Source organism: Channa argus, chromosome 9 (assembly GCF_033026475.1).
Source record: "Channa argus isolate prfri chromosome 9, Channa argus male v1.0, whole genome shotgun sequence".
Classification (NCBI taxonomy): Eukaryota; Metazoa; Chordata; class Actinopteri; order Anabantiformes; family Channidae; genus Channa; species Channa argus.
The window spans coordinates 12,672,298-12,695,172 of NC_090205.1; the positions used below are offsets into that span (position 1 = coordinate 12,672,298).

The following is a 22,875-nucleotide window of genomic DNA, read 5'->3' on the forward strand; positions in this document are numbered from 1 at the left end:
AAAATAAAAGCCTTTGCATACTCTTTTCAACTTTTTAGCATTTAAATGCTAAAATGAGTTTGTGGTGAAGTCAACATACAGTGGAAACATACACAACCAAAAACACATGCATGCACACATGCACACACACACATACAGGAAACACACTTTTAAAATAAACCAAAGAGCAAGTGACAGGAGCAAGCTCTTCATATCCACTGTTTTTTAAAATCACATTTTTGGCTGAGTTTTACCATTTTCCTCCAGGTGTTTTCTGAGGATGTAGCTGGTCTCAGTTCCCTCTGAGGCATAGTCCAGAGCAATATTGCCATCGACGTCCTGCAGCATAACATTCACTCCAGCCTTTGACACAGGGCAGATACACAGCAGAGAAGACAGAACCAAACTGAGTTTTAGCCAGGGTCAATCATCAGACTTGCAGTGAGTTAAAGAATAAATGAAATAACTGCATGGGGGTGAGGCAGGGAAGAGCTGTCAAGGGTGTCGGTTGCAGTAACCTGGGATCACAGGGGTGAGCGTGAGTATGTGTGACAAGATTAATGTATGTTTACTCAACAATGTCTCTGGCAGACCCGTCTTCAGTATAGTGTAAGATAAGACAGGAAACGATTCCCCTTTAATGACTATTAATCTGATGACAGTAGAGTCTTTGGTCACAACATGGTTATGATTGATTGCTTTTCTTCAGGGGAACTCTCCTGCACTAATTATTTGTGGAAATATTGCACCGCAGTACCAGTGCGCCAGAACTCTGTACAAAACATGCATAATTGTATTTAGGCAGTTATGTGGACAACTCCTGCTGTCTTTTTCTTTATCATTCCCTCTTTGCGATTAGGTACAATATATAACAGACATCTTTTGTAGGGAAAATTGTCAGCCATAAATCACTTCTAGTCGTTTGAATAAACCATAAAGGCCGAAGTGTGTAACGATTCTAGCAGGACCAAGACAGATAATAGAAACAGTGGACTTTGATATTTACAGCTAATAGAATTCTAAGAACTCAGTTGCAGTACAGTGAAGAAATTTATGGCTCTGACCTTAGCCAGACAGAGAGGGAAGGGGAGGTGTAGTAAAAGCAAAAACAGGGGAAAATGCTGAAAACATGAATTGGGAGCCAGCTGACAGAAAAACATGAAAAAAACATTAACTTTACTGCTCTGTACAATCAGTAAAACCACCACCACCAAGGACACTTACACTGATACTAAAATCCTCAAAGCAACTTTAAACTGTTCCGTTTGCGTATTAAACAAGTAAGTTTAATAATAATTCTTAAAAATATGTTTTGCAAATACTCAGAACAAACTTTTTTTTCTTTTGTTTGTTTTTTCATATCCAAAAAATGCCGTGCTGTTATAATGCAGTGCAATGCTGAAAATCTGTTCTGGTGAGGTTTGCAGTTTCATTGTGCACACATCTGTGTCAGATACTGCGATCTGTTTTTGCTCACTTGTAAGGGTTTGTAGGGGGTTAACAATGGGAATTAATTAACATTAAAAATCAGCTGCTGCTTCATGATTATTCATGAGAAAACAAGAAACCTTATTGCATTGTGAAGCACAGCTTGAGGAGCAAGAGACAATGAGTGAGTCAGTGAACGTAATATTATACCGCCTCTGCCCACCTCCACCACCACACATACGTTGTGAAAGCGTGCGCACACACAAACACGCACACACACACACATGCACACACACACCTACACAAACACGCACACACACACACACACGCACACACACACCTTATCCCTTTATTACCTTCTAATGTAATATTCAGACTCCATTTATATTTCTTTGATTTGTGCATCACCTCCAAACTGTGATCACACTTTCTATTAAAACTGATGGCTCCTCTAACAGTGCCTCTATTAACGTGTGTGTGTGTGTGTGTGTGTTTTGTGTGGGCTAATAGTGTATATTAGGGTAGTTGTGAGGTGTGCTAAGCCAGGCAATTTACTTGCCAGGCAAGGTCCAAAAAATGTCAATTGGATTCTTGCTGAAAGATGTTATCAGCGGTCAGACATAGGGGCGACTGTGGCGCAGGAAGGTAGAGCGGTTGTCCACCAATCTCACAGTTGTTGGTTCAATCCCTGGCTCCTCCGGTCACATGTCGAAGTGTCCTTGAGCAAGACACTGAACCCCAACTTAGTTGCTCCTGGTGAGTGTTGGCCAGCTGCAGAGCAGCTCCCCCACTTGTGCTCCCCCACCAGTGTATGAATGTGTGTGTGTGTATGTGATTGTGAGTGTGAATGGGTGAATAAGAAGCAGTGTAAAGCGCTTTGAGTGCCAATAGGTAGAAAAGCGCTATATAAGTGCAGACTATTTAAGTGCAGACCATTTACATATATAATGTCAATATCATGAGCTCACCATTTTAACCATTGATCAATTTGACTCATAGCTAAATAAAGGTCAGCAAGGTTGTAGCTTTGTCAAAATATGAAATATAAATATCAGCATCATAATCAAGTGTAAAAGATGCAATAAATATAATGCCATGCCTGCCTCCAGAGCCTGTTGACTTATGCACAAATAGATAAAAGAAAATTGTCCCTATGCAAAAAATGTTAAAAAATACTGTGCCGCCGTGGCTTTAGAAGAATGAAGCATCATGACGTAAGCACGATGTGTCAACTCCAGATCAACAGACATAAAATATGTGTCTCACTATGCATAAAAAGTACTGAGATATATAAATGACTTGATCCTGTCTACTTGCTATAAGGGGGTTGACAAGTTGACTTCTGACCCTAACACAACATCACAATACAATGGATCCCCATTGTATGTCACATGAGATGGAAATATGTTGTGTGTATACTGTGCTGCCCGTGGTAAATAATGGCAGGTCTTCCACACATTGCTACAGAATTAATAACAAGTAGATATGTGTTGGAAGCAGCACCTGGGGCACTCAGTGATGAGCAGGACACTATCGTAGCCCAGTGGAAATTGACTCAACCCAAACAGATTTCATACACTTTTGCCGTGTTTATCAGAATTTAAGTTTTTTTTCGTTTCTCTTATCAGTATTAGCTTTTCATGTGTGTCAGCCTTATTAGTCACAGAATTTGTTAGTAGAGTTGTGAAGCCTATTCCTTGTGTTGTGATTAACTCGTTTTTTTGTTTGTATTTCTGCTACCTTTTGTAGTGAGTGACCTTGTTTTCCAAATTATTTCGTAAAGTTATTTTACCTCCAACCTTTTGTGATATGTCATGCTGTAATTGATGTTTTGGAGACAGGAGGGTCTGTGGAAGTATGTAATTATAAAACATGCAATGATTACAATGCTTTTGAATTACCACCAATCTTATTTGATAAACTATACTTGATAATTTCCGTTTGTTTGCGAATTCCTGAAATATTTTTATAATATATGAAATTATTAAAAAACGCATAGACTTTGCATGTTTCATTCTTAAATTAAGGTAGATCACAAACAGTAGGCAAGTGATGTGCAGTGTGGCTTAGTGCCTGGGGCTTGTTTAAATCGGTTGACTTCAAAGGACTCAGAGTTCAGAAGTTTAGTATTAAACTCCTCATTTACAAGCACAGAAAGTGGGTCAATTCCAAAACTGTAACCCTGCTAGGTTTTGAATTGTAAGCTCAGAAGTAACATTTTGGGAAAGCTTCTGGCTCCTGTGGATTACATCTTACCATGCAAAATTTTAGGGACCAGTTGTACCTCACAGAGCTTTCCTGGGTTTCATGAGAAATTAAATTGGGAAGAGCCATTAGAATAAATATGATTTGTTCAATATCTGTGGTATTGTATAGAAGGCCAGATAAGATGGAGCTCTGGAACCACTTTTAAATGAACTGTATTCTCCAAAACCACCATACAGATGCCAAAACTGAATCTTCTCCACTCGTGTTTGTTAAGTCTTACAGTCTACAGTCTGGATTCACTCATTCACCATAAACCTGCTTGGTTTTCCAAAAATTATTAAAACACATCAGCCAGACACACGGCTTCAGTGGATGACATGTTTTTTCATTCCAAAAAACAAGACCCTTGTAAATATTGTCCACACTCAAATTCCACCTGTGAGTGTGTAATTCATCACCAAAAAATACATAGAAATGCCGAATTGGAAAATACGGTGCCATGTTTGTAAAAACAGGTCACCGGTGTTTGATAATAAATACAGTATGAAGCCAAGACACATCATCGTCTACTCCTGCCTATTTACATGCACATTAAAGTGTGCAGCAAACCACTGTTCTGTTTTGTTACTGCTGTGTCACTTCCTCTAAAAGTAAGACATACAGTCAGACTGTCCACATGCCCGAGGCCCAGAATATACTCAATACATTAAGAATTTACACTACGAGAACAATGTGGCCGCATGTATCCCAGAACATATTGGCAGGTAGTTTAAAAAAAAAATTAATAGCAAAAAATTAAATAAAAAAGGTGTTTAATATGAGAATATTTTCATACAATGCATTGTAGTATTTTTTATCATCGTTCACAAAGACTACACACTGTCTTCTTTCATCTTTTCATTGGCTAATGGACAATTCACTGTTTCTCTGCACGTGCAGTACATCCTCCCAGGGTGTCACTGACAAACATTAGCCATAGCTAGGATTATGTTTAGGGAGAGACTCCCGCTGTTTGGGGGCAGGAAAAAAGAAAAAAGAAAACATTACTGACAATCTGGACACAGCGACAATCAACAAAGATTTCTCATCAGCTCCATCTAATTTCACACAAGAAGAGGTTGGTAACATCTCTTGTCAGCAACAATCACACTGCTTGTCTGAGCAAACTGTGGAGACAAGGAAGTCAAGGACAAAGGGAAGGGGAAATAGAGAAAGAGATGGAGGAGTAGGAAACAAAGATTAGTACATACTAGTAGCGCTATTCCCTCCTGTGTCAATCAAAGATAAAGATGCCACTCAAGCTACTCTAGTAAGACTACTGCCTCACTTCTCATTAAAATATAAACCCATTATATTCAAAGTGAAGGTCTCCCACTGACAGCTTTGATAAGGCAGGAGTCTGACTAGGCATTGGCAGGGTTTGTAGTGGAGGAGATGGGTGTCAAAATGAATGAATAGAAGAGAGGGGGTACTGCATCTGCATCAGAAATATGGCTGATGTGTCCTGATGCTATTCTCACCATTGTAGAAAGGAAGAGACTTGGGCTCCCATTTCAGAAACTATCATGTGTGCATAAAAAGAAAAATGCACCATTTTTGCAAATATGATATTTCAAGCCGCTCCTTTTTGGTTAATCATCTCACAACCACGCAATGATGGCCTGGCACAGAGTCGCATGCAAGCAGAAGTAGACACAGTCAAGTAAAGAGATTTAGTATCATATGACATTCAAGCTGAAAAATATTTGGGTGTTGCTGGAAATATGTTAGGAACTTTTAACAGTGTTAAATCTGATATTTAGATTTTTTTTTTAAAAAAATGCTTTCTGCTCTGTCTTTGTTAACTTAATTTGGTAAATCTATGTTGCTTTAACTATACAGCCTGTATGAATATTTGCTAGGAAGAAAATTAAATGAGTGCAAATACACACCACTAAAAACAAACAATAAAAAAGTGAGTACAGGTGGACTGATGTACTCTGCACACCCTTTGCATGGCAGCTCTTCAAACATTTCCAGAGCTCTAAGGAACATCTCATTTCTGCTCCACAAATAGGCAGGCAGTGATCATCTAGAACAAAATCAGCAGAGCTAGGCTATAAAGGTCTACTACATCCAACCCCCCTGTGTCTAATCAACACCAGCACAGCAGAGCCATTCCACTGAGTGACTGGGCTGGATGTTCATGCCCTCCTCTGCAGCTGGCCTTGCTCTCATTATGGACCTAATCAGTACAACTACACCCCTAGTTGTGACATCTTTCACAGGACAGAACATTTCTTTGATTGTGAATATTCTTATTTTCGGTGATTCAGCTGGCTTTGTGAAAGAATGAAAAGTTATTTAAGATCCTCAGTGTTCTAAAACCCTTCATCAGTGGGAGATGCTCCTCGTGGACAAAAAATTCTGGAAGACAAATGTGAATACAGCCACTGGTTCAAAGCTAATTCCAAACATGAAGCTCGTATGGAACCTATTCCAAAACACTAAATTGTTGCTGACACGCTTGGAATTGCAAGCTAAATCAACATGAAATTTACAACTACATTAACAAATGTGTACATGCATGTCTGTGTCTATGTTTTTGTATTACTATATAAAATTATACACTGCATGTTTAGGTTTTTCTTACCAGCAGAAGCAGCAGCACCATGTCTGCATGGTCACACACAGATGCTACATGCAGGGCTGTCCACAAGTCTTCATCCTGCAGGTTGACATTCAGACCTCGCTCAATCAGAAGCTCTGCCGCAAAGACATTGTCATGGCGAGCACACTGTAGAATGCAAGGAGAGTCGATTTACTTGTTGTAAATTCCGTAAACACAAAATTTACGCAAATTTCCTGATGACTTGGTAACAATGAACAGTACACAAGAGTGTACATAAGATTGTACTCTTCAGTATGAGGAAAATGTTATGTAAAGCAATAATAATGATTGTATTTACATAAATATAAAATAAATACATTTCACTGGGGTAACCTGTGTGCAGGAAGACAAAATGCTAATAGAGGGATATTAACATGTCAAGGCAGTAACAATCTCTTTTTTTATGATCTTATTCAGTTATATTTAGCAAAATATAAGCAACCTGTCAGTAAGAAATTCTTTTTCTTCTCTTTGATAGGCACATTAGCCACAACATTCTTAAATATAATGATCACAATTTGATCAGTAAGGCCTAAAGTATTAATGCAACATTTTTTAGTAACAAGCCTTGAGTTTACCAGGTGTAGCAAAGATCCCCCAGAAGAAGTGGGGGTTTTGTGGTCTGCTCCATCCTTCAGGAGACATAACACTGCAAGACAACAGACATCCAAATGTTAACAGACATACCAAGAAGGGCCTGTGCAGTTTGACCTGTGCAGAAGAGACATGCACACAAGCAGAGTGCCCATATTAATCTGTGCCACTCACTAACACAACCAATATATGCTTGTGAGTTTTTGTTCTCTGGCTGTCCTTTGTGGATCAGTGTTGAGGTTGCTTGTGCATTCCATAGCTCCTTGTAGGATACACACATTTGCACATCATATGTTCACATCACATAAAATAAGCAGTGCGTACCAATACATATTACATATTGACACAGATCTCCTGAAAAAACATGAACTCTTACAAACAAGTACATTCAGATCAGCCATAAACACATAAACAGGGAGTAGTAGGCAAAACAAGATCACTTTACCACTGTTATATTTATATTCAACATGTGCAAAAAAATGAGAATACAGCTGGAGGCAAAGAGTGAGAGAGGCAGAAAGCCTACTGCAGTGTTTAAATAACAACAGCGGGAAGGACAAACAAGTGAAGGCAAGACTGACAGCACTAGACAGACACTGGCTTAACTCTGGAACACACTGTACCTGCAAAACACGCAGCATGAAGCAAACCAGTGGCATTAAAGACTGTAACAATGGTAATTACATGGAATAATTCCAACTAATGACCCCTAAGAGGCAATTTCAATGAATGCCATTACCTAGGCAGACATTCTGAAATCACACAATAATATACAATAATATAATATTTTTAAAATGCAGAGGCTGTGGGGCTGTGCAATACCCAACCAATACAGGGAACAGGAGGTACAAACATAGGCACTAGGTATATACTTATGCCTGTTATAAGTATGTTACTGTACTATAAGTATATTAAGTATATGTGCAATAAAACAATACCTCAAGGGTATTATATAATACCACAGGGTCAGTGGTTCAATCCCCAGTCCCAGCTATATGTCAAAGCGTCTCTTTACAAGACTCCGAACCCCAAACAGCCCTTTCCCATCCCCAGCTGCACAGTGCCGGTCCAAGCCCGGTAGAAATTGGGGAGGGTTGTGTCAGGAAGGGTATCCGGCGTAAAAACTGTGCCAAATCAACATGTAGACAATGAGCTGCTATGGCGACGCTGAACTCACGGGATAAGCAGAAAGGACAATAGACATTCCTAAAGCATCAACAGTAATTCCCTTTCTGTGTTAAATTTTCATATGCTTGTTGGTGTTTGATTATATGCTAATTTCAAGCTTTTGTGTGCATACACGTGTACTTCTATCAGGTGACTGCTGAAAGGAAAATGGAGAATGGGCGCAAAGCAATGTTGACTGTCATTTTGTGAAAAATTGCAAATCAGCTGTTAGAGACATATGTGGAGTTTCTATAGCAACCAGACAGTAACTGGTAGCACAGTGCCAGAGAGAGAAAAATTGAGAGAGACAGAAAAGCCTTTACCCAAGTTATAGTTTTAGCGAATGACTTACATCAGCTACCTGGTTGCTTTCCGAAATAATTGTTTTTCAGCTACAACTCTATAACAATATACGGTATAGTTCTTAAAGCCTTAACCTGACTACAGTCAAGCTGAGCTTTAAATCATGCATATAATGCATATAATATAACATCCTTGATTACTCACCTAGACATCTCCAAATCTATTCTATGGAAGAGAAATATGAACAAAATATAATTTTCCTAATATAGTTCATTTCATATCCTGATAATGGTATACATGTGTGTATATCAAGATAAAGCATATTTTCTGTAAATGGAATGTTAAATGTTAATTTAAAATTAAGCAGTGTGACAAAATGTCAAACATCCATTTGTGGTGTCCATCCTAACATTATCTCTTTCTTGGATAGTTGTAGCAGTGTTAGTCTAATAGGAACATACAGTGCATTCAAAAAGTTTGAGACCCCTTTCACTTATTTTAATTTTGTTATGTTGCAGCCTACAATCGTTTACGTACAAACCTGTTTTATTGGGATTGGGATATTTTCTGCTATTCTTCTTTGCAAAACTTCTCAAGCTCCGACAGATTTGAAACCTTTCAAGTTGTCTGGAGTTTCTGCTTCAACAACTGCCCAAACTTGAAAGGCATAAACCAACCACAGGAGATTCAAGAGTAACCCTGTTTCTTCTGCTTTTGCCTTGTTTAGTGAAGCTTTCTTTAGTAACAAAACAGGCTCAAAACAGATCGAAACAATCGAAACGGGATCACAAAAGGATCAAGACCGTGGTTAGTAATCACGTCCTTTTCCTATTAGTTGCTTAGCAAGTTTTGTGTTTTATTTATCCCATTTTAGGTTAACATTACTTCGTTCATAGGTCAACCTCACAATGGCGACTTGTTGGTGAACAGCCATTTTCAGGTCTCTCCAGAGACGTTCAATAGTCAGCGCTCTGGCTAGGCCACTCCAGGAAATTAACAGTCGTCCTTAAGTTGTTAAGCTGTAGGGATGGTATGGGGCAGGTGATGAGCAGTACCTGGTTTCCTCCAGACATAATGTTTAGAATTGAGGCCAAAAAGTTCAATCTTGGTTTTATTAGCCTGCTTTTTTGCCAACTCCGAGTTGGCTTTAATGTGTTTGGACTTAAGGGAGGCTTCTGTCTAGCCACTCTGCTATAAAGCCTAGTCGATGGATGGCTGCAGTGATGTTTGTCCTTCTGGAACTTCTGGAACCTCTCTTTCTAAGGCCCTTCTCCTCCTGATTGCTCAGTTTGGCCTGGCAACCAGCTCTTGGAAGAGTCCTGGTTGTGCCAAGCATCTTCCATTTGAGAATTATGGAGGCCATAATTGCTCTTGGGATTCTGGGGCACAGCTGAATTTGTTTGTGGCCTTCCCCAGATCTGTCCATTGCATTAATCCTGTTTCTGAGCTCTGCAGGCAGTTCATTAGCTCCCATGGCTTTTGTCCAGATATAGCAATTATTGTCAGCTGCGGAACCTTCTTCTGAGACGTGTGTACCTTTCCAAACCATCCCCAATCAATTGAATTTGATCTAAATTCTAAATATAAAGTTTTTTTTGCAATTGTAGCATAAGGCTACAACATACCAACATTATAAAAAGTGAAAGGGGTCTGAAGACTCTCTGAATGCACTGTAGGTGTGGTGCTACTATACCACAGAGGCTATTTCCTCAGTATGGGCATTTGTAATGCTGTTTCATTTGCTTGTAACAGAAAGTACTGTTTGAAATATTTTGTTTGACTTACTGCTGCCTACACCTCTTGTTCTTTTACCTTAACTGATCTCTGTGCATGTTTGTGTTGCCCCACTGTTGCATCTGTACCCTGTAGATGAAAGCTGCCTGGTCCTGCCAAAAAGAGTCGCAACTCCCAAGAGCATAATATGAAACATTAGATATTTTCTATCATCACATGGTGCATATCATCATATCGCACAGCCTTAATCAATTTTACCCTCAAGGCTGACAGAGATATTGTCCCTGACACATCTTTCCCTAAGACCTGAATCCTGTCTTTCACAGCATTAAAAGTTATCATAGATTTTTTCTATATTGAACCTCAACATCTTAAAGTGTAGATTTTATGCACATGCGGATTGAGTATGTCCTAATTTACAACATTAAATCTTTTCTCCATCTTTTTAATTCTTTAGGTCTTTGTTACCTTACTTGACTATAATATTCCATGATTTTTATGTCTCTGTGTCCCTGTGCTTAGGAAGTCTCTGTTCCTCATTCACAATGTGTCACTTACAGCAGTGTTGCCAGTTTTTGTCATCTAGTAACCAGACATACTCCCCCCGTGCACAGCATTATTCCGTGACAGCCCTAAATGATATCTGTTCAAATCCCTCATTTCACTCACAGAAACAGAGAAAGTTCTAGCTTTTACAAACTTTGACAAGCCACTGCAGTTGGCATCAAGACACCCCTGCTGTATGAGAGTGAAATGTGTAACATTAGATATTGGGTTGATAAGTGATATCAAGACACTTTTTGGTACCACCCATGTGAGCCAAGGCCCAGTTCTGTCAAAAATGTGGCAGGTGTTAAACATCCCTTTAATCCCAGCATTGAATATTACAAGGACATTTCAGATCTAAATATCTAATACTGAATCTGAGGATTTTTCTTACATATTTTAAGTTGATGTTGGTGGTGATGTTGCTGATAAATAAAATATAGCTAAATGCCTGGACGTCTCCCCTGCAGTACAAGACATCCATTACTAATCTCACTAGTGTATAGACTAGACTTTGAACTTTCAAGAATTCTGTCTGGGACATACATTACATTTACTATAGCTACCTAGGGATTATTTTTAAAAAACTAAATTAATATATAAAGAAAAGATCTGAATGATCATATCTTCAAACTGACTGGATTCAGATGAAAGACAATGATGTAAATCTATTGCATGATCATTTCAATATGGACTACAAGCAACAGTGCTACTGTGTCATAGAACTATACAGGTTAAATATATTTGGGGGCTAGAGTCAGTGGGAAAAAGGCCTGTTTTAACTTCCCAAAAATGTGGCTGCTAAGGTCGACAAGATGTTTTTCTGCACTGATCTGGAGGCCGGAGGTAAACACAAATGTTCATATTTTGGCAATGACATGGTTCAATTTGAAGAATTATGTCTGAAGTAGTTCTAAAATGCACAGGAAGGAAAGCTACTGTATAACTGTCAGCTCTGCTTACTGTGCTTCCTCACAATGGATATGCACATACACATATACACCATACACTTTCGGGAGCCGAATGTTCACAAAGAATGACAGCTAATAATGTAGAACCAAGATGAGGTATGGTATGCTCCAAATAGAGTTGTGAGCCATTGGTACTGTAGCCTTTTAACATCAAACTACAACTCCAATTCAAAAAAATTGGGAAGATGTGTGAAACGTAAAGAGAAACATATTGCAGTGGTTTTCAAATCTCATCAACCTATATTTTATTCACACTAGAACATAAACAACAAATCGAATGTTGAAACTAAGATATTTTAAGATTTCATGAAAAATATTAGCTCATTTTGAATTTGAACAATAGGAAAAATAAAATAATTAATGGAGGAGCATTTAACAACATTTTAGGTTAATTGGCAACAAGTCATTAACATGGCTGGGCATGAAAGGAGAATGGAGGAATGTAAAGATGGGCAGAGGTTCACCAATCTGAAACAAACTAAAAATTGTGGAACCCAAAATTTGGGTTGATGAAATTTGCAAATCTCAGCATTTTGTTTTAATTTATATTTCACACATCATTCCAACCTGTTTTGAATTGGGGTTGTACAATGTCCAAATATTTCCCTACTGCAGCATTTCAGTTTATTGTGCTTTTCATTTTTTTCCCACTGTTTTCTTTTTTACTACCCTACTTCTCTTTAATTGATTCTCATTCTTTATAATTTTTGTATAAAAAGAAAATAAATACTTGCTATCTCGTCTCGGTGTCTGTGTTTCTTTTGCCATTTTCCCAGAATTATATTTGTCCTATTTATTTTCTTAAAACAGTGATGAGTCATAATTGTTTTTATCAATTTTTCATTATTCATCACCATCTATGCTTTCAACTGCAAACTAATTAAGTTCAAACCTGAAAATTCAAAATAATAGCTATGTTAAATATATAATTGTCTCTTATCTAAAAGGTGTTTTTGTTTTTGTTGTTCTGTTATAGATCTGTCATCAGTCTCATTAGCCAAACAACATAAATAAAAAGAAACAGAAACTCAAGGACTCTCTCAAAAAGAAAAAGCAAAGTCAAGTAGCAATGGTGATTAAAACTGTTATCATTCACAGCACCAGCACCATCAAAGAATGCTCAGGAACATCACAATATATCAAGTGCTGACCCAGTGCCTGACCCACAAGGCCCAAAATGAGACATGCGCAGAAACTAAGTCGGAACAAAAGACACACCAATTCTAGATGAATGGAGCATCAAGTATTTAAGTAGTATTTTGACTCAAAGAGTCTGTTGCAAGGGAATTTGTCCCTTGTACAGTAGCTTTTGGGCATGAGTCTACTATTTTGTTGAATCTAGATTAATATCTTGTCTTGAACGTCTAAAAGGTCACCAAAAGGTCACAAGACCTCCCAAGCAAGTTATTGCCTGGTACAAGTTCAGTGCCATGGTTAAGTTTGGTTTGTAGCTAGAACATAGGGGTATCAGATCCGCTTCACTGCAATCTAAGGAACACTGGTTTCAGCCTTGCTGTTGCAATGAAACACCAGCTGCTCCCATAGACCCCAGCTGAACTTCACTGGCAGCCAGGGAGCAGAGATTAACACAGTGACCTGAAAAGACATTTGATAGGACTGACACAGCTATACCCAGACAGCTGGGTAAATGACTAGCAAATTACTGACATAGACAAAAAGAAACACAGTAAGGTTATGGACAAATATCAGCACTGAGTCTAATAGGTTAATTGAGTATCTCACTGCATAAAAACAGCCTGATAATATGATAGGGACCCTGTTTGAAACCACAGCAGATAGCTGGTACCTACAGCATACTCCTGTTACTTTTATATTTGTTTATTTTGGAGATTATTTTAAAACTTTTTTCTATCATTGCTATTTGTTCGTGAAAGAAAACAGAAGCAAACAGGCTTGTTTCATCTGAACTCCAATAAAAAGGGAAAATGTGGAATGCAAAAGCAAATGTGGAAATTCTGTTTGCGCTCAACATTATCATCTCTCCTAAAGTATTTGGCCTTGAGACCTATTTGTATCAAGTTAAAAGCTCGGCACTGTTCTCCTAACTCAAGTGGACAGCTTCCAACAGAACAAACTGGGTGACCTGCTGTCAGCAGCATGGTTTTGGCTGACTTTGTTTTGTGTGTGTATGTGTGTGTATGAGAGTGAGCGAGTCTGTTTGACTAACCAGAACTGTGAAATCCAATTCAATCTCAAATGTTTACTGGGTACACATGTGTAGACACACACACACACAAACAGTACAATTTTCCTTTTAGCTATTGTGTCTACATACACACCTTCTTTATCATCACGGCGAATGATGGCATCCTGTAAGACATCGGTGAGGCTAAAGCCAACGTTGTGTTTCTTGCGGTGGGTGGACAAAGCTCGAACCTTGATTCCACCTTGCTGACGCTGAAGGTTCTTTTCCCTTTCATAGTATGCCTTTATTTGGTCACAGCGCATTCTTTTGACAAGCCGCTGGCGCTGGCCAATGGGGAGAGATTCCAGCAAACACTGGTCTATCTCCATGTTCTGACGAAAGACATTACATAGCTGGAAACAACCTAGAAAGAAAAAGACAGCAAGACATCAACCATGATGTTTAGTGTACGAAACAGCTGCATACTAATGAATAATGTATTTATTTATGAATTACTTGCTACCATTCAAGCTGTGATAGAAGGCTGTTTACATGATGAGTAAGAAGGACAACCTGGAGAATCCGCGACAACACTGCAGACAAAGGTGCTTACTGACCTAATGAGACAAGGCCCAGATGATATAACACTTATTGTTTTCTAGGCATGTGTGTATGCTTGCATGATGTTTTCTGTAGTCTACCTAGTTTTTTATGGGGAAAACATTTAGTGTGTTTAGTGTAAATTATATTTACTGTTTTGGCCAGTCTCAGAATGAGTTGGGCAAAGCATCACAGTATTTTTGTGTGTGGTTTCTCCTGTCCTTACAAAGTGTAAGATAAGATAAACCTTTATTCGTCCCACAGTGGGGAAATTTCCATGTCACAGCAGCAAAAAGTGCAAATGTGCGACAAACATTTTTGTGCAGTATGAAAACAAAAGTCTATATAAAAAAAAAAATTAAAAATAAAATCAACGATACAAATACATGCAATTGTACAAACATACAATACATATGAGTATACAATAGTCAAACAAACAATTGTACTAGAGTTCATGTTACTGCAGTTTTCTAGAACTGTGTAGCTCCTGATTCTCCTTAATCTCCCAGCTCCTTAGTGAACAAAATTTCATAACAAGGCAGTTGCTAAAAATATTAAGGTCTGCTTAGAAATTAAGTATACACTGTCTGTAGAGTATGTGGACCACCAATTACATTCAAGAGATCTTGTTGGCATAGACTCCTTGAAGCATGTTTGCCTCTTCACTGATCTGCTTGAATGAATGCTTGAGCATTCTTTGTCTCTATTTAGTCTCTCTGTATAACCACAAAGTGGCATGGAAATGTATGAACAGCTCTAACATTCAGGTGTCCAAATACAGCTACTACTTTATAAAGTATGCCACTGTTTCTGTTTTGCAGGGTTTGAGGTGTTTGCCATCTTTACCAGTTATAAACAAATGCATCCATACAAACAAATGGAGGAAACTACAGTATGTGCTTTTTGCTATTTGATATATATATATATATATATATATATATATTCATTGAACCACCTGCCCCCTCCACACATACACACGCACACCTTGTGCACAATACACCAGTGCCATCTGCTCTAGTTAGACATGCAAAAAAGGGTCTTTTGTGTTTAGGTTTTAGACAAGGAGGGGGTCATTATTTTGCTGTTCAAGCCAGGTGTCTGCTTCAACTGTATTTTAATTTAGGAACCTGGCTGGAGGGTAAGCAGACACACATACAAATACAAAAACGCTCAGCAAGACATACTGCTTCTCCCAGTATCACACTACTTCATCACTCCAGAGTTTAGCTTTCTCAGCCTCGTGTTGTTGCCAGCTTTTTTTTCCTTCTACTCTCAAACATTTCTCCCTCTCCTCTTCTCTTCTCCACTGCTCTTTTTGATAAGTAGTTCGCATTAGTGGTTTAGGCATGTGGTCTATCTGTGTCTAAAGCAGACAGCCTACCAGAGTGGTTGAAAATTGCCTTAAACTATGGCATACTGGCACATAGCTAGCTGAAGGTAAACTAATACAAAGCACCAAAGTTAGTACTCATCACTACTTCTGGTGCATTATGGCTATACTGTATGAACCTTTACATTAAAGAAATACAGCCAAGCATCTTCATATCTTCACTTTGATTTCTCTGACTAAAATCCAAAGATTTTCAATACATTTTACTATCAGACAAATATGTGGAAATTAGAAGCTAGGACTGGCCAATGCTTGCACTTATATGTGTCTTGAATAATTGATTTATACTCTAAAGATTTATTAATGAACTAAGTACTGTATTCTAAATAAGCAGAATCCCAGTTGAAGGGAAAACTAGGTAGGGAGGCAAACACAGGGATAAATAGGTGAGACCATGTTGCATGCTCTTTTTGGTTGTTTGTTTTGTTGTCTTTTGTTTTGATCATATTTATCTTAATAGTTTATGAATAGTAGCTCTGTCAATTTTATCATATAAATTCTTCTAAAATCTGACTCATAAAATTTTCTATTAAACCTGCATTCAAGGCTATAGTTAACCGTTACCTCCCAGCATAACATGGCATTTTGAAGCATTGTGGCATTAGATACTGTTACATGTTCAGAGTCAAAGAAAAAATCTGTAACTTGTCATAATCTGCTATGTGTTGCACTTTTCAGATACAAGCATTTAAAAATTTTTGTTTGCTCTTAATCAGAAAAGAAAATACTTGCATTCAGTAACAAATTCTCAATAATCTCACTGATGAAGTCACATACTTTAAAAAAAAATAAATAAATTTTTACAGTATTGCATACTATCTACACATATATCACTGGTGTTTTCTGCTGCTATAGTGTGATTAAAAGCTCCGAACAAATACAGCAAATGGAATGTGAATGAGAGTGGGACCGGTTACGGGTGAATCCAAGGAGAAATGGTCTGAGTGGATAGAAAGAAAGTGCTAGGAATAGAAAGCAGAAGCTTTCCTTTCCTGCCATCCCATCTCCATGCTATCAGTTATTGATTGTATGTTGAGTATCCCATACAGTCTGTATCTAATAACACTGTCATCGCTGCAGCTGCTTGTAAATTAGAAAATGGCACACACACAAAAGCACAGCTATGCTGCAAATTGTAGATGGAATAAATATGTATGGTATAGACAGATACAGAGAGATGTACAGTACAGTACGTAAGCAGAGAATGAGGGTTGAGGCAGCTTACATCATCTTTATCATACGAATCACTTATTTGCCCTTATTTCCCCCCTTTCCTTGCGATTACCTCTCGAATGTTAGCATCACTTTCCCTAATACCTCTCTGAGTATGCTCATCACTCTTTGCACCACTTGGCTGCATTTTTCATATGTCACTCATCACAATCTCACCTCCTTTCAATTTCCCAATGCTGCTATTCCCTCCCTTGCCTCTCCAACGCTCCTCTAAATCATCCTTAGTTTTTCTCCATCTGTCCCCTCTCTAGACTTTCTTTCTCTGTCAGGCTGTCATGAATATGCCAGACGCCCACAGGATTTGCATCTTTGAGGCTCTATTTCATCTTTTCTTCCCTTTGCTGCTACCTGCCGCATTCGCAGGTCAACTTCACACATCTACAGCAGCTCTCTGCAGCAAGCTCACATTCCCATTGACTGCATGCACGCACACACACACACACACACACGCACACACACACACACACACACACACACACACACACACACACATGCACACACACACACAAACACAGCTGGACACAAATACCTATTACAAGTTTAGATTGTGCTGTTTTAACAGCGAGTGACCAGAATTCTTGAGCTGGTACAGAGCTCATGAAACTCTGCACATATGGTGCATATCATTAGCATAAATGCACAGCTAAGACATACACAGAACACTTGCGTGTACAGATAAAAAGATGCTCAATGGCTACTTACAGCATTTGATGAAATGGTAGTGAGACATTTTCTTAGAAAGTCGGACAGTCCACCAGTCAGATATAAAGCTCACAAGCAGGGAGAAAGGTAGGCAGGAAATTAGTAAGTCAGCTAGGTAGACAGTAGGCAGCTACAGGTTCCAGCAAAACTAGTACAAAGGCTGTAAGTCAGCAGAATGCATTATTAATCTGGCTCCCTGTATGCTATTCAAACTCTGTGCCCCTGTCTGCATTATTCACCAGCAGCAGCTCTGGTTGCAGCCCATGCAGCATCTACATGAGCCCAGACTCACACCCACCCACACACACACATGCACACACAGACACACGCGCAGACATACACTGTCTCCGTCCACCCGTCTGCAAAGAGAGCTGCGGCTGTGTCTAGATCTCCTCGTCTACAGTCACATAACCGCTACACAGCATCTTCCCAGCCATGACTGACGCACGTGCTCCACTCGCGTCACTGACTGACAGCCGGCTCAGCCCACCTACCACTCAACACACCCCCAATGACGCAATGCTCTTTACCTCTTCACACACACCCCTTCTAGTCTCCCTTCTGCAACCCATACACAATGACTCATCCAGATGCACACTTCTTTTGACTATCCTACACCTTCCTGGGCAAGAGAATTAAAAATGAGGTAGTGAAATTAACAGTGCGTCCCTACATGATAGATATATAAGAAAGAGAGAAAGACAGAGACACTAGGAAAAAATGTAGAGACAGAATTAGAGAATGAAGGAACATGGGAAGGTGGATACAGCAGGGGGAGCAAGAGGAAGAAAAATACGCATGAGATGGCAAGAGATTGAAAGAAATAGGGGGAACATTACATTGGATAGAGGTGCGCTAAAAAAGATGCTGCTGCAGTGCGGCTTTCAGTGCAGTCAGGTTGAGTGCTTGTTAATAGTCTCGTAATGCCCCAAAACGTAATTATACTTTTCCGAAATGGGCTTGGTATCAGTAGATTAATACACACTCTACTATGCATTTACCAAGCTCCAACACACGGGGCACATTAGTGAAAAAACATGTGTCAGTGCGTCTGAAGAGAGAAGGGAAAGATAAATGAGCAGAGAGTAAGAAGGAAAGAAATGGTAAATGGGGGAACACAGCAGAAATACCAAAGGATGAAAAATTTAAATAACAACCTGCAAACTGCAAACTCTCTCTGTTACTCACACACATAATATGGGCATAAAAAAATTGAACAGGGTGTACAGTGTGTAACTAAAGCAGGATCGTGACATATTTTGGAAATCTGTGCCATGGTGTGTGCACATCTGCAGGCTGCATGGAATGCTGCATTTTGAGCTAATACTGTATCTCTTACTGCTGTCATACAAGGGCATGAAGAAGTGCAATAAATGTATGTGAGAAGCAGGCGAGGTTAATTTTGTGATGGTAGTGAACAGAGAGGAGACACAGAGTGAGCTTGAAAGACAACAAGAGGAAGACAGAAACTGGGAGATGGATGTGTGTAAGACTGCATGCTAGAGTAATTCCTGTCACAGGAAATCAGGTCACAAAACCAACTTGCTGCATCTGCTGCAAAACACTGCCAGAGTTCTAAGATCAACCTGACAGAAAGAAAAAAAAAAAAGATTTCTGGGGTTCTGTGGTGTGCACAGATGCATGATTGGGTGCCTATGATTAAGAACTTGCAAATATTGCTGTACATGTACAGTGAATACTAAATAAGTCCCAATGTTTAAACACCACTTTTACATCCACACGCAGGCTTTGCACACATTTACACCTCTGCTGCTCTTGCTACATGTGGCTGGGTAGTGTAGTATTTTTAGTCAAGGATAACACACTGACTACCTAATTAACCCTTTTCCTATGATACACATTTCCAGCAGTAGATCTGAAAAGAAAATGTAATGCTTTTCCATCCAATTGTAGAGAAACATGTGGCTTTGCCTGCAGCAATAGACACGTATATGCTGAGCTGGGGAACGGCGACATGCAGGAAAGTAATGCCAGGTCTCAAAGTGAAACATCTTGCTGGAAGGCAAGTCAGCTCATCTCTGGTGTAACAATGACAGGATAATAGGTTGGAGTCACATCCTAATAATTTGTAGTTCTCCAAAGCTACAATTAGGTTACCCGTGGTTTCAGTACTTATCACCTCATAGTGTATATTTAACTGACAATAATATTTTGAGATGTCTGATGTAGGAAATATGGTAAATATTGGTAAATTTGGGGGTGATGCATTATATATAAAAGCCCTCTCTCTCTGAATTAATTATTCATTATGTGAGATTTACACAAATCGATAAATATTTATTTTGCTAGCCACATTTGTAATTTTAATTAATATTTGTATGTATAATGAATTATGAATTGCCTAAAGTTCCTTGTGTGTGTCAGAATTTTATGCTTTGACACCAAATCAAAATTTAAATAAATTCTTATTGCTTCATAAATAGGTAAAATCCACTATCCACTACAATAAGACAAAAACCAAATACAGATTAAAACATATTAGCAAAAACAAGACAAAGTTTATGCACAAAGACAACATGTATATGTGTTTTACACGGCACTGAAGACAACGTTTTCGGTTGCAAGAAAATTATTATTTTTTAACTCAGGTCTTGAAATTCTTGATTTTTGATGGCAAAATATTGTAAACAGTATGAAGGAATCAGCAAATCCAAAATTGACGTGAATGTTTGCCAATTGATTGATGAATTATGTATAAAAACAACTACAGCTCTCTGTCCACAGACCTCTGTTTGCCCGTATAAATTCTGCTTTATTCTATCACCCTGTGGGCTGGATTGGATCTTGTAATCCAATCAATTTCCATCCAAATCAGCAGCTAAGCCCAGATTCAAACTCAGGACAGCAAGCATTACTATTAATTTTCATAATTCTAGTTAATAGCTTAATAGCACCATGCTTCTCTGCATAAACTAGAAAACACCTTTACCTCACAGTCTTAAGAGCTTGAAGTAAAGAGAAAACGAAAATAAAACATTTATAATATTCTTTCTTGCTAAAACGTAAAGACTTGTTTTGTCCAGTGGACAGTCCACCAGGGGTGACAAGACAGGCAATCTGCTCTGAACCTGCCCCAACTTCATGTGTGCAAGGGCCATTTGTCTCAGCTACAGCCGAGTCATCCATGTGTTCATTTAGAGCAAGAACAAACACTTGTGTCACTCAGCTCAATACACATTCAAATATGTCAAGAGCTCACTAGCCTTTAGCCACAACTCTCTCACAATAGAAGACTGTCAATTAAAGTAATTAATCCATCAGAGATGGATTTCCATTCTTAGACTTAGACAGACTTTATTGTCATTCTGAATATAACAAGTGTACACGGAAGGAAAATTTATTGCAAGGGCTCAACGCAGAAATAATGCCTTAGAAATGCAACTGTAAAGTGACCAGCTATCAGTAGTGCAGAAAAAAAAATCCAAAAATAGAGTATCTGATCATAATTTACAGTTCTAGCTATGATGAAGTGATCTGGTGGGTGATGAATGTATAAGTATGTAAGTATAGTATGTTACAGCTTTTTAATATTATTTGTTTCTAACGTGTGGCATAAATTGGCTGTTCTCTGTATCAGCAGCTTTCAGAGTCAGAAAAATGTGAGAGAGAACTTAGTAAATAATAGAAGTAAATAAATAGAAGTAAATAAATACATGACAGAGGCCGTAGGAGACAGAGGAGGGATATAACAATAACTCATAAGCCATCTCCTTTCCTCACACATTTTTACGTTTAAGGCCTCACTTTCTGTCGATCACTAGGTTTCAGTTCCCCTCCATTCCTCTACTCCAACCGTGGATGCAAGTCCATCACTCTTTGTCTATCCTACTAACCTCACCCCTAGTTTACCTCTAAGCACTTGACACAGTAGACAACACAGAAACATAAAGGAGGCCTGCAAAATTCACCAAGAGACCATCAATAACCAGACAAACAGAAGAACTGTACAAGTCTTCACTGACTACTTTGTTCACAGCTGACTGAAAGTGAAAATTACGACCGTTGCCTGACAAACATTTTTATAGTGACTCTCAATGAGCTGAACAATGCACTTTTCTAACCCACATCACCGTTCTGCTTTTCTTGTCATGCTGTGCGCATGGCTGCTAAACTTCAAGTACCAATGTTGCCAAAGATACTTTGAGTGCATGTGAGCAATTGTGCAGTGTGCAGACAGTACAATACTGAATAAGCCCTTTGGCTTAATTTACACAAAATGGTAGATGGAGATAAGGAGGCAAGAAAAGACAATAACAAGAATGTATAATTATCGGCCTAATGATATTTGTTAAGTTTGAGAAAAAAAACTTTTCAGCACAGTCTATAGCCTGTGCAATTTGTTATTATATTGAAATACATTCTGGCATCATGGTCAAGTTTGTAGACTTGCTGACGTTTTGAGAAAATAAGGTGTAAGCAAAGAGCTTCCTACCATACTGTAATTTCAACATTTTCTCATCTGACATAAAGGGTCATTAAACAAAAAAGATCAGAATCTAAACACCTGAGCATTTCGATATTTGTAGTGCCATTACAAATGATTACATCTTTGTACAAGACTTGGCAACAGGAGAGAGATTGTATCATCCCTAATAATTTAGCGTTACATGAGCACGTAAAGACTAAAATTGAAGTTGCTGCTGTGGAGCGGGGGAAGGGAATAAGTAAGGCTATAGCCATCTATCTCTGATATACTGTTTTTAAGTTATTTTCTTGCTGCATTGAAACATAGGCAGGTACACTGTGTCCTAGTCTCTTACAACTCAGCAGCAACAATTAAATAAAGATACAATTACATCCCAAGATCTCTGCATAAGGCAGGTCTACATGACAAAACCCTCCACACAGCTTGTGTATGTGTGCATGTGTTTGTGTACAGGTACTGACTACACCCCAACCAGCTGACACAAGGAGGAAGGACTGGCTGCACACATGGACACAGTCACAAACAAACACACACACGGCATAAACATAACTCATGTTGCTAAGCAACCTCCCTGAAATGCCACCTCCTCTCCAGCAGTCATGCACAGGCAACAGAGTCAACTCTAAAAAAAAAAAAAAAACTAAAGTCACTGTTTAATCAAGTCACATGGGAAAGAATAGAGTATCAGATGTCCAGAGTAAAATGACCTTCACCTGACTCACCTGTCTTGTCCTCACAACATATACAAGTGGTTTGATATTACACGTGTATACTGTA

At 38.7% G+C, this 22,875-nt stretch overlaps 1 protein-coding gene across 8 annotated transcripts in view; it reads right to left on the bottom strand.

Annotated features, from left to right (window-relative positions):
- Positions 1 to 22,875, bottom strand: part of myo16 (myosin XVI) — an 88,030-nt gene that overhangs the window by 57,428 nt on the left and 7,727 nt on the right. For 2 of the 8 annotated variants that reach the window (XM_067516144.1, XM_067516143.1), the window contains exons 2-6: positions 14,250 to 14,343; positions 13,881 to 14,150; positions 6,844 to 6,914; positions 6,248 to 6,391; positions 234 to 342 (exon numbers count right to left, since the gene is read on the bottom strand). In XM_067516144.1, coding sequence (XP_067372245.1) covers positions 234 to 342; positions 6,248 to 6,391; positions 6,844 to 6,914; positions 13,881 to 14,115 — 559 coding nt within the window. In that variant the 5' untranslated portion in view covers positions 14,116 to 14,150; positions 14,250 to 14,343. Of the gene's footprint in view, positions 1 to 233; positions 343 to 6,247; positions 6,392 to 6,843; positions 6,915 to 13,880; positions 14,151 to 14,249; positions 14,344 to 17,651; positions 18,452 to 22,875 lie in introns of those variants that run through there. The other 6 variants (XM_067516145.1, XM_067516142.1, XM_067516141.1 and 3 more) reach the window with 5 other exon arrangements.